This window comes from Tupaia chinensis, unplaced genomic scaffold (genome assembly GCF_000334495.1).
Source record: "Tupaia chinensis unplaced genomic scaffold, TupChi_1.0 Scaffold000215_1, whole genome shotgun sequence".
Classification (NCBI taxonomy): domain Eukaryota; kingdom Metazoa; phylum Chordata; class Mammalia; order Scandentia; family Tupaiidae; genus Tupaia; species Tupaia belangeri.
Genome location: NW_006159690.1, coordinates 4,074,791 through 4,088,938, shown reverse-complemented (window position 1 = coordinate 4,088,938; position 14,148 = coordinate 4,074,791). Strand labels below are relative to the sequence as shown.

The 14,148-nt window shown below is 41.3% G+C and overlaps 1 protein-coding gene across 1 annotated transcript in view; it reads right to left on the bottom strand.

Annotated features, from left to right (window-relative positions):
• Nucleotides 1-14,148, bottom strand: part of CACHD1 (cache domain containing 1) — a 268,123-nt gene that overhangs the window by 127,792 nt on the left and 126,183 nt on the right. Inside the window, exon 3 of the mRNA XM_006147534.1 lies at nucleotides 2,197-2,345. Within this exon, the coding sequence (XP_006147596.1) occupies nucleotides 2,197-2,345 (149 nt within the window). The remainder of the gene's footprint in view (nucleotides 1-2,196; nucleotides 2,346-14,148) is intronic.

Genomic DNA, 14,148 nt, shown 5'->3' with positions numbered 1-14,148 from the left:
CTGTATACGCCTTTCATTTAGTTTAAGTATAACTAATGTGGGCTTCTTCAGGCTGAAGACAGGGTCAGCCACAAAAGGCACATCTTATAATTACATAAATGGAGAAATCAAATGACCTGAGGATGCTCTGCGACCTAGAAAGCCCACCAAGAAAACATAGTAAGTAAAATTCTGCTTGTGAAAGCAAAACATCATTTAACCACCAAAAAAACTAGGTGGTATTCATCCTTTGCCTACCTTCAAGAGTACCTGTACAAGAGGACTAATATATACTAATTAACGATCGCACTCAAATATTTTTAAAGCATGTTGGGAACCAGCAGTTAGCGTAATGGCTATGTCGCTGGACTCCCACGTAGTCGACCGCGGTTCACGTCCCGGACCCGGTGGCTTAAAACTCACACCGGGCGCGTGTGCGTGCATGCCCAAGATCCCGAGAGGAGAATGGAGGAGAAGGGATTGAGGCGTGACCATCCCCCCTGGGGGGTGATTTCTCGCTTTCTGTCTCTATGTCTCTCTCTGTCTGTCTGGAGAGCGCATGCGCCCTACAGTGAAAATCTCTCCAAAAAAAAAAAAATATATATATATATTTTTAAAGCATGTTAACATATTTTCTTTCTTGTAAATAATGCTAAAAAAACAGTGTAATAAGATTGTTATCCACATTGACTGAAAGGAAACGAAGCATTGAAAATAAACATTAAATAACTCGATTAAGAACACAGAGCTGATTAAAGACCAAGTGAAACTTAGAATTAAGTTCTTTGTACCTGTTGATAACTGTTCTTTCCACAAAGCTTTCAGTCTCACACTCTCTATTCCTCCAGATATAAATAGCACTAGGCTGATACATACAAATATGAACAATATTCCTGACCATGCAGATACTAAACCTGTTTCATTACTATCTGTAGCTGCATTGTCCTAAAAAGTTTTAAGATAATATAATCTAAAGTAAAAAGTAGAAATTTTTTTCTGTTATTTTTTTCAAATATATAAAGTACTAACTTGGGCTGGCCCCAGATCCCATTAGTTAAAGGAGCTAGATCCCACATAACTGACCAAGGTTCAAATCCTAGTCCTGGAAACTTGAAAAACACACAGGGGCAGGCAGCAGGTGGTGTAGTGGTTGGGGCACTGGATTCCCACATACCTGGCAGCTTGAAACTCATGCTGGGCGTGTGTGCCCAAAATTCTAAGAGGAGATGGAAGAGAAGGGATTGCGATATCGCTATCCCTCTTGGGGAGGGTGATTTCTCACTTTTCCTCTTTCTGGCAAGTGCACATACCCTATGGAAAAAAATTAAAAACTAAAAAATAAAAATAAAAAGGAGAAAAACACACAGGACATGTGTACCTGCATGCCTCAAATCTTGGCAAGACGGAAAAATGGAGAGAAGAGGTTGCATCTTGATCATGCCCCATGGGGAGTGCTTTCTACCTCTCTCTCCACCCTAGTACATATGCTCTCTAGCAATTAAAAAAGAGTACTTCCTTAAGTTAAAAAAGTTGCACGGCTTTTTTTTTTGAGAGAGAGATTTTTGCTATAGGGCACGTGTGCTCGCCAGAAAGACAGAGAGAGACAGAAAGTGAGAAATCACCCCCCCCAGGAGGGATAGCCATACTGTAATTCTTTCTTCTCCATTTTCCTCTCAGGTTCTTGGGCATGCATGCATATGTGCCTGGCGTGAGTTTAAGCCACTGGGTCCGGGACTTGAACCAGGGTTGACTACATGGGAGTCCAGTGACATAGCCATTACGCTAACTGCTGGTCCCAGTTGCGTGGCTTTAATAGCTGACCACAACAAAATTGTTTGCCATTTTCTGGATGTAGATTTTGCATTCAAACATTAGCTGATGCTCCTGAACAGGAATCCCAGCAATTCAAGCGAGTGAGGAGGATCCAGAATTTCCTGGCTCTAGAACACAGTCATACGTCTTTAAAAGTTGTTCATCTATGTAAAAATAAAGGGCTCATCTTAAATAATAGAAAATAGACAATGCACTTTGCAATAAACACGCTTTGAATATGAAGTGGAAAGTGTGTTTATTGCCCTACAAATGACTGTTCAGGCAACCGTGTTACCGCACGTGTCTAAAGGTCGCTATGTTTGTTTGGATTGGCTACTCTGAACACATAAGCACTTCAATTTCTGGTTTAAACAACAACAACAACAACAAACACTAAAGGCTTACTCCATCATGGAAGGCGGGATAGTGCAGCAGTCTTGGATTGCAGTTAAGGGAGAGGTGAGGTGAGCCGTGTAAGACGCTTCTACAACTTGCTTGTTCCGATTGACCACGTCCAAGTAACGGTTGAACTTCTCTCGGATTTTTTTGGCTAGCTGTGGGAATGATAATGAGCAAAATAAATAGAAAATCCAAGACAAGGAGCCATTGTGCTTTTTCTTCTAAGTGGATTAATTGGTGTCATGAGCTGCACATATTAAAACTTCAGGTACAACAAACACACTGCCAATTCTTGTTCTACTGTGTAGTTGAGACAAGAATAGCAAATGGCCAGAACTCACAGAGGTACAACTCATAAGACAGACAGCAATAAAATGACATCTTATGTCTTCTAACAGACAGTGACATATTACAAACTTCTCAGGTATTTGAATTCAAATCGAGTAATACCGATAAAGGTATCACTGCCAGCAAGACTGTAGGCATTGCAAAATAACAAGCAACAATAACGACAGCAAGGAACAAGGGAAGAGACATTATCCATCACTTGTGGTTCTAGATTCACATAGATTTTTGGGGCGAGGATACGTGAAGGAAGAGAAATGACACTATCTCCTGCCACGCTGCCACAGGGCACCATTCCGTCCTCCATGTAAACGGCCATTCCCTAGAGCTGTGCTCTGCCATCAGTCACATAATCCAAATGTATAGTTACTACAGAGATACACGTGTGTTTGGTCTGTTACACCTTTAAGATGGACAAATGTCTTTCTTAACTGCTGCGAACAGAACACTTCATCATGATTTGCTTTCATGTGGGAATAATGAAAGCAAATTGGTAAGCATACTGCTTTCCCCTCTATTGTTCCCATCAAATACCACAGCTTAATTACAGATCTCCAAGGAAAACAGTGTTGTTTTTCTTCCCCTTAAACAAAATGTTACCCAAATGAAATGACTGATAGAATTATAGCTAATTGGTTTTGTAGAGCTATTCATTATCAGCACACCAGAGGAGAACTAATCAACTCCTTTGGGTCATGCATCTCACACAATCCAATAGCTTACAGGCTGAGAACACGAAGCCAAATCAGAATATCTTTATTTGCCATTTTCAGGCCAATTTTAAATCTTGATTTGGATCCAGTGATAATCGGGGGTTTTCTGAGTCTGAGTTAAATAACTGAGGTTCTGATCTTTGTGAAACATTGCACGAATTTATAAATTTTTCAAAATTGCCAGATATAACAAAGAAATCTAAGCACAGTGTTTAATTTTATAATGGGTTGTTCAAATTCACTTGTAGGTCAGAAAGTAAAAGGTCCAACTTACAAACCTAATGTAAAACTCATAGTATCGCTTTCTCAACACCTTATATCCGTGTACACGCCAGAAAGACAGAGAGAGACAGAAAGTGAGAAATCATCCCCCCAAGAGGGATGGCCATGCCGCAATCCCTTCTCCTCCATTCTCCTCTCGGGATCTTGGGCATGCATGCACATGCGCCCAGCGTGACTTCAGTTCAAGTCATGGACCTGGTGGCTTGCTTTCTCACTTTCCATCTCTCTATCTCTGTGCTCTCTCTGTGTGTGTCTTTTTCTGGTCAGATTTAAACAAATGGATAAATAAATAAATCATTATTATTTTTTTGAGAGTTTTTTTTTTTTTTTTTGCTATAGGGTGCGTGCACTCGCCAAACAGACAGAGACATAGAGACAGAAAGTGAGAAATCACCCCCCAGGGGGGATGGCCACGCCGCAATCCTTCTCCTCCATTCTCCTCTTGGGATCTTGGGCACACACGCACATGCGCCCGGCGTGAGTTTTAAGCCACCGGTCCGGGACGCGAACCGCAGTCGCCTACGTGGGAGTCCAGCGACATAGCCATTACACTAACTGCTGGTTCCCAATAAATCATTATTAAAATAAAAAAGCAGGAAGTCGGGAGCTCTGACGCAGTAGTCTAGTTAGCCCACCGACTGTAAGCGCCGTCAATGTGCATGCCTTCACTGGCTGTACGCTCAGCATCTCGCGCCCTACTTGGCATTGTAGGCACACAAAAAAATTTAATGAATAATTAAAGGTTAAAAATATAATTCATTCCTGAAGATCATCAAACTTATCTTTGCTCTAATGATTAACAACCTCTTTAAAAATACATATTCATTTTTAAAATATACAACTACATACATGTGCTTCTTTTTAGGCTCTGACTTCTGATGAAGTAAACATTGTCAATTTTCTACCTAGAGGTGTCCAGAGTATTGCCCTTGGGAATATATGCTCTGTATAAGGATGAAGATATACTGTACTTGAAAGAACTGAATTTCCAAATAATATCTTCCCAGGTTCACAGTAAAATGAAATTGAGCAGTGATTTCTCTCTCTCTGTCACAGACACACACACACACACACACACACTTAAGTGTTTAGTTTCACATGGGTTTCTTCTACATGTTTGGAGAATTCTAGCTTTAAAGTGTCAGATATAGGGGCCAGCAAGCAGCATGGTGGTTTAGGCTGGATTTCCATGTGACTGACTGTGGTTAGAGTTCAGATCTGGCGGCTTGAAACTCAACGTTGGGAATGTATGCGTGGGTGCTCAAAATCCCAAGAAAAGATGGAGAAGGGGTTGCAGCATGGCCGTGCCCCCACCTTCCCCACACACACAAGAGGTGATTTCTCCCTCTCCCTCTCTTAGTCTCTCTGTCTCTCTCTCTCTCTGGCAAGCACACAAACTATATGGAAAAAAATCCAAAAAAATTCCAGAACCACCATCTTCCAGTAATCCACCAAATTATGAACACAAAGGGACACAAAGGGCAAGAGGAGAGGCACTTGATTTATGTTCTCTAGGCCCTTTAGAAAACATGGAGGGGTTCCTTTGGCAACATACACACCAATCTATAAGAAAAGGTGTTATTGTAGACATCAAGGGAATGGGTACTGTTCAAAAAGGAATGGCCCACAAATGTTACCAAGGCAAAACTGGAAGAGTCTACAATGTTACTCAGCATGCTATAGGTATTATTGTAAACTTGCCAAGAGAATTAATGTGCATAGCAAGCATATTAAGCATTCTAAGAGAAGAGACAGCTTTCTAAACCCTGTGAAGGAAAATGATCAGAACAAAAAGGAAGCCAAAGAAAAAGGTACCTGGGTTCAACTGAAGTGCCAGCCTGCTCTACCCAGAGACACACACTTTGTGAGAACTAATGGAAAGGAGCCTGAGCTACTGGAACTTATCCCCTATGAATTCATGGCATGATGGGTGTTAATAAACTAAACTGTGGTCTATAAAAAAAAATTCTCCCCAAATTAAAAAGTCAGATATAATTGAACACAGATATTCTAATCTGGTCCACTGCCTACTTCCACATAAACCATGAACTAAGGATGATTCTTAAATTAAAAAAAAAAAAAAAACATAAACAAGGGGCCAGCAGGTGGCATGGTGGTAAAGGCGCTAGACTCCCACATGGATGACTACGGTTGGAGTCCCAGATCTGGTGGCTTGCTTTCTCACTTTCCCCCTCTCTCTCTGAGTCTCTCTATGTGGACACACATGCCTGGTAGCAAATTAAATAATACAATGATAAATAAAATTAAATGAATAATTCTTTGGGGAAAGAACACAAAATAATAGAGTCATCTGAAAAGTCATGATGCATTTTTTCATAGAAAAACATGTCATGACTTTTTCAAAGACCTGATATTTTATAACACTTAATAATTAAATAAAATTAAGATTTCAATTTTCATAAATCAAGATTTATTGGAACCTCCTCACTGTTTACATATTGTTTATTGCTGTTTTAATTATACAATGGCAGAATTAATTAACTGTAATAGAGATTATATGCCCTGCTTTGCTATCCATAGACGTCAGGAGCCCTAAGGCATCCCAAGAGAGAGCCATCATCTCAGTATGATAATTTCATTGAAATTTGCTGTAAATTCTTTAACATGCTTCTATATTGAAAGTGGAGTCTACCTTTCCTTCTTCCCTTTTGCTAGACTCTGGGTAGGTCTACCATGCTTACTACTAGTGTAGTATAGAGAAAGTGACACTATAAAACTTCCAGGGCTGGGTCATAAAAAGTCACGTGGTTTCTACATGCCTGTCATAGACTGCTCACCCTCTTGGTTGTTCCAAGCCATCATGTTACAAGAAGTCTAAGACACATGCAGTCTGTTAAGTGTTTGATTTTCAACCCCAGCTAAGCATGTCTTCAAGTCCCTCCAGCCCAGGTTCTAGGCATGAGTTAAGAGGCCTCCAGATAATTCCAGATCTCAGAAGTCTCCCCAGTGAAGTCCCAGAAACCATGGAGCAGAGAGGTAAGTCATCCCAACTCTGCCTGGTCCAGAATACTGATCTAAAGAATCCATAAGCATAAAGAGATAATTGTTTATGCTACTAGTACTGAGTGGTTTGTTACACAGCAACAGCTAACTGTAAGATCCAAGGTAGGTTGAATTCCATCTCTCAAATCCATGTACCTAAATTGTCAAAATGATCAAGACTATATCCTGTGAACTATAAACCCATTGCAAAGAGATTTCAGGGTTCTTCAGAATATCATAATAGCTACCGTGTAGACTTGTTCACCATAAACTAGGCACCAAGACCCTACAGTGCAGTATTCTCATTTTCCTCACAATGAGCTTAAGTGACTAGTCCAAAGGCATAAAATAAATGAAAGAGCCATTCACCCAATCAAACGTAGGACTGTCTTGTTTATACACCTGTGGGTTCACGGTTCAGCTGTAGTGCCTCACACAAACCTAACCTAAAAGGAGCTGCAATGGTTGCTTGAAATTATTAAAATATGCAAATCACTCAGGCTAAGAATTTCTGTGAACACAATCAGACAAGGCACAGAGCAGGGTCAGAAGCCCTGGGCTGGCAGTGGAACTGGATGTTCCTTGGGGTGGGAGTAATTGACTGATGGGAGGGGACTTTCAGGTGTGCATGGGTAGGAGACACAAATGGCTGCCCTTAGCTTTTTGGTTAGTTGGCCTCAAGCTGTGCCTTCCATCAGTGAAAACAGTACCTTGTAAGCAGAGTCTAGACACCCTTGACATTTAACAAAGAGGTCTCAAATGTATGCTTTCTCCACCTCTGTCAGAAATTTCCCTATCTTTGATGTTGTAACACCTTATTTTGCCACACTTTAAAAAGAAGTCTGGGTGGGTCCACAAGGTAGCAGTTAAACTCTGCACAGGAAACCTGGTCCTGTATGGTTGGAATCCTGGCCTCAGCAACTTGAAAAACATGTCAGGTATGTGTATGCATGCCTGAAACTGGGAAGGAGGAAATGTAAGAGAAAGGATTGAGGCATGACTATGTTCCACTGGGGGGCGCTTTCTCTCGCTCTCTCTCTGGCAAGCATGCATGGCCTATGACAAAAAAAAAAAAAAGGGAAAAGAAACAAAGAAGGCAACATGCGCTGAGTGCTAACTATGACTGAGTCACTGTTCTAAACATCTCATATGCATGTACCAAAATAACCCTTCAAAGATGCCGATACGGTACATACTCCCATTTTCCAGAAGCAGACACTGAAGGTCAAGTAACTTTCTGAAGGTCATGAAGCTAGACAGTGGGATCTAGACCCAGCAGACTCTGCTTTCAGGGCCCAAGCTTTCAATCTTTTGCAATACTGCTTCTCTTTGTTTTTTTTGTTTTGTTTTGTTTTGTTTTGTTTTGTTTTTGTTTTGTTTTTTTTTTTTGAGAGAGATTTTTCACTGTAGGGCGCGTGCGCTCGCCAGACAGACAGAGAGAAACATAGAGAAAGAAAGCGAGAAATCACCCCCCAGGGGGGATGGTCACGCCGCAATCCCTTCTCCTCCATTCTCCTCTCGGGATCTTGGGCACGCACGCACACGCGCTCAGCGTGAGTTTTAAGCCACCGGGTCCGGGACATGAACCGCGGTCGACTACGTGGGAGTCCAGCGACATAGCCATAACGCCAACTGCTGGTGTAAAAACTGCTTCTCTTTGTGACACAGAGATAGATCGACCCCTTCTCCCACTTCTTTTCAAATCCATTTCAAGAAATGCTATGAAATTCTTGGCAGGGTACCAGAAGCCATGCATAGTTTCATTAACTTTATAATAAAAATTAGATTTAAAAAAATAAATATGATATCATTTTTAATTCTTCATAATTCCCATAAAAACCAGGTACTTTGAGGATATTTAGAGTAGCTGAATTCTACCACTAACATAAAAAAGAGTCAAGACCAAATGTGATACAATGAAGTCTCCAAAAAAAAAAGTAAAACAAACAAACAAACAAAAGCCTTGCTACTATTACCTGTCAAACTAACTTAGTCTGTTCTAATTACTAAAAGATATTTGTTAGTTTATTCATAACCTGTGAAAAGACCAGACTAGACATATTGTTCCTTTCTTCAATAAGTGAATTTTAGAAACCACTATTTCACTCTGGAGTTTCCTTTTTTTTTGAGGGGGAGGAGAAGTTTTTGCTATAGGGCATGTGTGCTCTCCAGAAAGACAGAGAGAGAGAGACAGAGAGACAGAGAGTGAGAAATCACCCCCTAGGGGAATGGTCATGCCACAATCTCTCCTTCATTCTCCTCTCAGGATCGTGGGCACGCATGCACCCGTGCCCGGTGTGAGTTTAAGCCATCAGGTCTGGGACTCGAACTGCGGTTGACTACATGGGAGTCCAGCAACATAGCCATTATGCCAACTGCTGATCCCTGGATTTTCCTCTTAATTAACTCATGTGTCATCATAGGGTAGTGAGAATGACTGGAATTCACATTTACAAGTAAAGAAACTGAGATCCAGGGAGCTCAAAGGTCTCAACTATCAGGACAGCTCTTGCCTCCCTTGACCCCTCTGCCTGAGACAAGCTCTCTGTGCCCTACTGATGTGGGACGTGATGGAGACTCACTATGGAAACTGTACCTCGTGCTCCACCGTGGGGTCATTTTTTCCCTCCCTCTAAAAGCAATCTCTTAGCATGCCAACCAAATCCAGATTGCTCGGCAATATAACAGAGTAAAGACAGCCTGCAGAGAGATGAGATTCTGAGAGTCCTCGTTAACTGAAGAGGACAGGCTAGCCAATGTAGAGCCTTCCAAGAGGCCAGGTTCTGGGTCTATATCCTGCTATGATCCCTGCAGACAGGAGACAACAAAGGACACTCTTAACAAAAAGCTACAGGTGGACTCACAATCCTCCTCAGTGTAATTAAAAACATTTTTCTTTCCACAGCTCAGCTTTCATCTTTTATCCTTCTTTATCCTTTCTCCTTCATCCCCTAAGGGGTTCCTGAATGCTGATGAGACAACAGGACTAAAACCATCTTGTCATCTTTTGGGTCAATTCTTAGGCTAGAGAACATCCAGCCATGGGTCAAATGATCAGTAGGTAGCTCACGGTCCCCATGGGAACGGATTCTAATTTGTCATCATCTCCAGTGACAACGTTTCATCACGACATCAATGAATTTCTTTCTTGCTGAATTTCCTTTCCCTTAATTTTCCCATGGACATTTCTGTCATTTGCATACTTCCCTAGAGCCCCCCTTTTTAAAGCTCTTTTTACCTTTGCTTTAAAGCTTCTGAAGATCGAGGGTGATGGGCACTCGGTTAGATAAAGGTAAAAGAAAACAAAATGCAAAGGCATAGTATACACTTTATTTATGTCTGTTTCCTAAAAGGAAGGGCCGGAAGGAGTTTTGAATATTAGCAAAAGCTTTATTTAAAATACATAACAGTGAAGCTAACAGGCACAGACAGGAAATGTACCCTAGGGGACTGAAGATTCATAGCAAAATTCCTATTGAATGTAGAAGAGTTTAACATTTGACATTCAAAAACCTTTGTGCCGTGATAAGAATTTAATAGTTTTCTTAGACTCCAAGCCTTCTATCTCAAGAATAAACCTTTCATTTTGTTTTCAGTTTCCAGGTTTAGTTATTTTAAATGTATGTGACATAGACATAATTATAGTTATAACCCAAGCACAAACATTTAACATCTTTCAACGACATTATGCCATTACATTCCAAGTCCTTCCAGTGGAAAGCCCGTGTTTCACACTGACACTGCACACAGGGTAGAGGGAATGCTCTGAGTCCTTGCTGTTCTTTTTATTAATTAGCTACAGACGTAATATTCCAGACAGACATAGAGCTCTCTTACCTATTAGCTGGAAAATAACGTCAAGTTTATAGACTTCATTTAGCATCATGAATGAAATAAATAATACCCCTATAAAAGGCTTATGGTGATGTTCAGTTGAAACAATGAATTCACTAAACCCAGGATAAGCACATGGGGTTCCTCTTATTGTTACACCTCACTCTAAGGGCCAGTGGTGGTGATTGGGAACTACCGAAGAGTCTAAATTTTTCAACAATAGATTTAAAAGTGAAAAGAGAAAGACTATCAGTAGTAAGCATTTTATTCATTTCACTCATCTTTGTGATTAATTCTACATTAGACACCTAGCACAAGGATGGCAGGAAAACATTTTTTTCTTAGATTCACAGTAAAATGGCATGAAGGGTGTAATCGGAGTTAAATCCAGCTCTGTCACTTACTAGCTAAAGGAAACTAGGCAAATTATTTCCCCAAGTCTCAATTTAATGATCTCTAAACTGGGAATAGTAATAGTAGCTTTGTGATGTTGTTTGAGAGCTAAGCAGGATAAGGTTTGTGAAGTACTTGGCAGAGTGCCTAACTTACTGTGAGTGCCAAATAAATTGTTGTAGTGTTCTACTATGGCTGTTCTTATTGTGACTGGTATTCTTGAGAAAACTTAACATATTAGCATAGATAACTCTGAATGTTGAATCGAAAGAACATTTTCTATACTTGAAAAAGGGTGAGTAGTCAACACTCAGGATAGCTAAGACCTCACTACAGGTGTCAGTGCCTCTATTAAAGCACTGTGTCCTGTAGGGGAGGTAATTACAGTTGTAGGCAGCCCAGGATTCTTCTGGGATCTTCTCTTAAAAATCAAACTTCACTCTTACATTGCATTTTACATTTTTAAAGAATTTTTACATGATTATTTAATCTGCACTCTATAACAATCCCGGGAGCTAGGGAGAGCTGATATTCCCCGTCTCATTTTTATAATCGAGGAAATCAAGGCTCAGTGGTTTGCTCAATCTCGTGCAGAGGAATAGTAGAAAACAAAGAGATCATTTCTTCTAAGTACTAGCTCAACTCTTTAAGAGTTCCCTCAAATTGCAGAAAAATGTTAACGCTCCCAAATCAAATGATCTAAATTCTGCTCATTATTCCAGTTCCAGGCCAATTTCAGGCTCTCTGAAGCCTTCTCAGCCCCTTCTTTTCCAACATTTTCTAGGACTCAATCTCTTTTCTACTCAGATCATATTCTACATTGTTGATCTTTCTTCATCTGGGTATAATTGGGGCATTGGACAAGTCATAATACATTTTTGCATAGGAAAAATATGTCATGACTTTTCAGATGACCCAGTATTTTCCCTAAAACCCAATAACATGACAATAACTAGCATTAAGTGATTGCTTCCTACATGCCAAGCACTGTGCAAAAATGTGACCCTATCTGATGCTCTTTTATCCTCACAACAGCCTTTGATAATCATTTTATGCTATTTTTGCAGATGGTCCCAATGGCTTAACTTGTTGAAAGTCACTCAGCTAATAAATAGATTAGATCAAATCATGCTCCCGAACAACTGCACTAAGCATTTTTATTTAATTTAGTGTCTCGTCTGTAGAAGAACTTAAAGGTGTTAAGTATTATGTTCAATTGCCCTCATACAATATGCCATTATTTGCCATACTGGGAAAATCTGCCTCCGAGTCCAGAAAGGGACAGATAACCTATGAATATTGCCCATATCTGGGTCAAGTCAATCAGAAACCTCATCACCTACATTAGGTCACCAGGAAAGTCACGACATGTTTTTCTATGCAAAAATGCATCATGACTTTCCCAATGACCCAATGGTTCCTTCTCTTGACTTGCTTCCTACATAACACTAGCCACTCTGGAGCAAGCCTTGCTGCCTTAGTTTCAGTTGCTATAACAAAATATCATAAACTGTGTGACTTAAACAACAAACATTTATTTCTCACAGTTTTCTGAGTTCTGGGAAGTCCAAGATCAAGATGTTGGCAGATTCAGTCAGTGTTTGGTGGGAGCCTTCTTCCTAGCTTACAGTTGGCCACTTTTTTGCTGTTTCTTCACATGACCGAGTCTCTGTCTTTTCCACTGAGTCTCTGTCTTTTACACAGAGTGCTCTGGGTCTTCTTACAACGGTACTTAACCTCATGAGGGTTCTACTACCTTTGTGACCTCATCTAAACCCAATTACTTTCTAAAAACCCTCTACCTCCAAATACCATTACATTGGATGTTATGGCTTCGTCATAAGAATTTGGGGAGACAGAAATATTCAGGCCGTATACTTGCCCCCAAAAGAGCATGAGGTCAGAAAGGTATCCTGATGACAACAGGCCACAGTTGTGATCTGGCTACTCATCTCCTCCAGTATGGGCCTCATGGAATTAGCCAGCAGAGAGAGCTTGGGCATAACGGACAATATGATACAAGAAGATAGATGATGATCTATAGATGGAATAAGGCTAGTTTGAATTTCCACTGGCCCATGGAGGCTCAAGGTTTTCTGCCGGATGTGTGGAAATAGCCCATCCAACGCTGAAGCTTGACAGCCGTTGACAGACCATCTGCAGGTGGACAGGAAGATTTATGTGCAGGACTGTCTGGGCTCAGGGTCACATACCCTGATCCTGTGAGAGGTGGGGCCCCTGTGCTGAGCTGGGAGGAGTACAATGGAAAAAACAGAAGGCAAGTGCTGACATGCCAAAGAACCGGAGGAGGCTGGGCCCTGGGAAAGAGCAGCTTTTCTCTTTAAGCAAAACCCAGGTTTGCTTTAAAGGTTACAGTGGGGATGGGAGCAGTTTCTGTTAGGCCCTCCAGGAGAGTCATGGTAACACATGCCCAAGCCTCCTTAAAGCCAAGGCTATCAACTCAAGGGCTCAAGGGGCTCTTGCCCTGTTTTTCACCCCACTTTACCCTTAACGACCAGATCATAACAAAAGAAACAATGGGAAGGGCAGGCTTCAGCTTCTCACTTCCCTCTGTAATGGGAGCCCCTGAGCCAGATTCCTTTAAATCAGGAATAAGCAAGTGCTCAGGTCTTGACATTTTACAGCTTGTTCCCTCACAAGGAAAAAGTTCAGCTTAGTCTTACCCTTTGAATAGAGATGCTGAGGATGGGGAGAGGAGAGCAGAAGCCACAGCATAGAAACTAATCTCTAACATTTTATTTCACAACTTTTGCAATACGTTTGCATAGACATTAATCATGGAGAAGAGGGAAAAAATATCATGGGTTCATGAATTTAAGAATTCTTGAGTAGCCGATAAAAAGACACATTGGACTGTGGAAAAGGAAAGCAAACCCCGGCTCTGTACTCTTATTATGTAAAACTCCCATTTAAAGTACAAATATCCATGCCTAACTTATAAACACCAAGTATAATGCAGAAGCATTCTAAGTAAAAGGGGGGCCACTAGAAGAACTGGGGCTAGATAGAATTTCACTCCAGCCCAGACTATCTTCCCTACGCTCAATGCAAATAATATCTCAACCTTGCAAATAATTACAACCTCACAATGTGGGCCAGGGCCCGGCAGTCCTGTAGGGACTCAGGAAAAGGTTTGCTGTATTGCTGTATAAAGGAAGGTCGAAACTTCACCATCTTTCAGTTAGAAGCCAAATGCCCAGAGCATTTTAGGGTTCTTCAAGGGCCCCTTTGAGAGTGCATTGCTCAAACATCAAGATTAATGGGCTCTACCCCGCGTTCCGCTGCCTCTCTGGGGCTGGCGTGTAGCCTCCAGGCCTGCGCGTGGCCGACGGGCGCGTGGCCCCCCCCCCCCCCCCACCACGGCGCC